This window comes from Diaphorina citri, unplaced genomic scaffold (assembly GCF_000475195.1).
Source record: "Diaphorina citri unplaced genomic scaffold, Diaci psyllid genome assembly version 1.1 scaffold23547, whole genome shotgun sequence".
Classification (NCBI taxonomy): Eukaryota; Metazoa; Arthropoda; class Insecta; order Hemiptera; family Psyllidae; genus Diaphorina; species Diaphorina citri.
The window spans coordinates 1-812 of record NW_007400890.1 but is presented as its reverse complement, the minus strand read 5'-3'; the positions used below and the strand labels follow the sequence as shown (position 1 = coordinate 812).

At 37.7% G+C, this 812-nt stretch overlaps 1 protein-coding gene across 1 annotated transcript; it reads right to left on the bottom strand.

Annotated features, from left to right (window-relative positions):
* Nucleotides 1–72: 72 nt before the first annotated feature.
* LOC108254236 (glycosyltransferase 25 family member-like) lies at nucleotides 73–582 on the bottom strand. Its single transcript, XM_017449236.2, has 2 exons — nucleotides 451–582; nucleotides 73–265 (listed from the first exon to the last, which is right to left on the bottom strand). Exons 1-2 carry the CDS (start codon nucleotides 570–572, stop codon nucleotides 73–75), a joined length of 315 nt encoding a protein of 104 aa, XP_017304725.1. The 5' UTR covers nucleotides 573–582.
* Nucleotides 583–812: the final 230 nt, after the last annotated feature.

Here is an 812-nt window from a genome sequence, read left to right as displayed (position 1 = left end):
TCCCCAAATGAGATGATATCGAATTACTATGCTCTGTACCAATCTCTATGTAAAGAAAAACTGGGAGTTTCATTACAAATTTTTATCAGTCAATGGTTTCTTCAAATTAAGCCTCTCTTCTGACCAGTGGGCAATATCTTCATTTTGTTCTGAATATGTTTCCATGTCAAGTATGCTATTAACGTGATGGTATTCATGTCGGTGTGCTTCCAACCAATCCTTGACAATATAAGATGAATTATCTATATTATGGTCACTTCGTATCCTGTAAGAGTATAAATAAAAGGACATAAAAAAAAAATCTATGCCTAGGTACTTGAAAAGTATAGTAATATTGCTGTGTTCCAAACACACAGAACAAAAGTAGAGCCTGAATAAAACACAGTAGGCACAGGGCCCAGCACAGAAGACAACACAACATTTAATACTTGGAAATATCTTTAGACTTACCACAAGTACATTCTATCCTTTGGATAGTTCAATCTTTCAAACAGGGTAAGGAAATATGGCAGTGTGTGAGCCTTGTTTCTGACTAGTATGGCAACAAATACCGAAGGTTTCTTCTGTGCCATCTCCTCTGTTAGAGATTTCGCTATTATGTATTTGGGTGTCCTGCTACGGGCTATGGCTGTTTGAGATTTGCTCTAATGTTTGGGTTCGGTTCTTTAGTTTCGATTTCCACCTACAATGAGAAGTAGTTTGGCGTGTTTGTTTTCTCGGTTAGTCACTCGACTTACTATGTGGCGAATTAGTTTGATGTGGAGAATCAGCCGAGGTGTAACCATTCATTAGCAGCGAAGTTATGCGAAATG

Bases quoted from the DNA above. Each gene is read 5' to 3' on its own strand.
- LOC108254236 (XM_017449236.2), bottom strand. From the start codon at position 572: ATGGCACAGAAGAAACCTTCGGTATTTGTTGCCATACTAGTCAGAAAC. The intron at 266-450 runs GTAAGTCTAAAG...ATACTCTTACAG, and splicing joins AAGGATAGAATGTACTTGTG to GATACGAAGTGACCATAATA.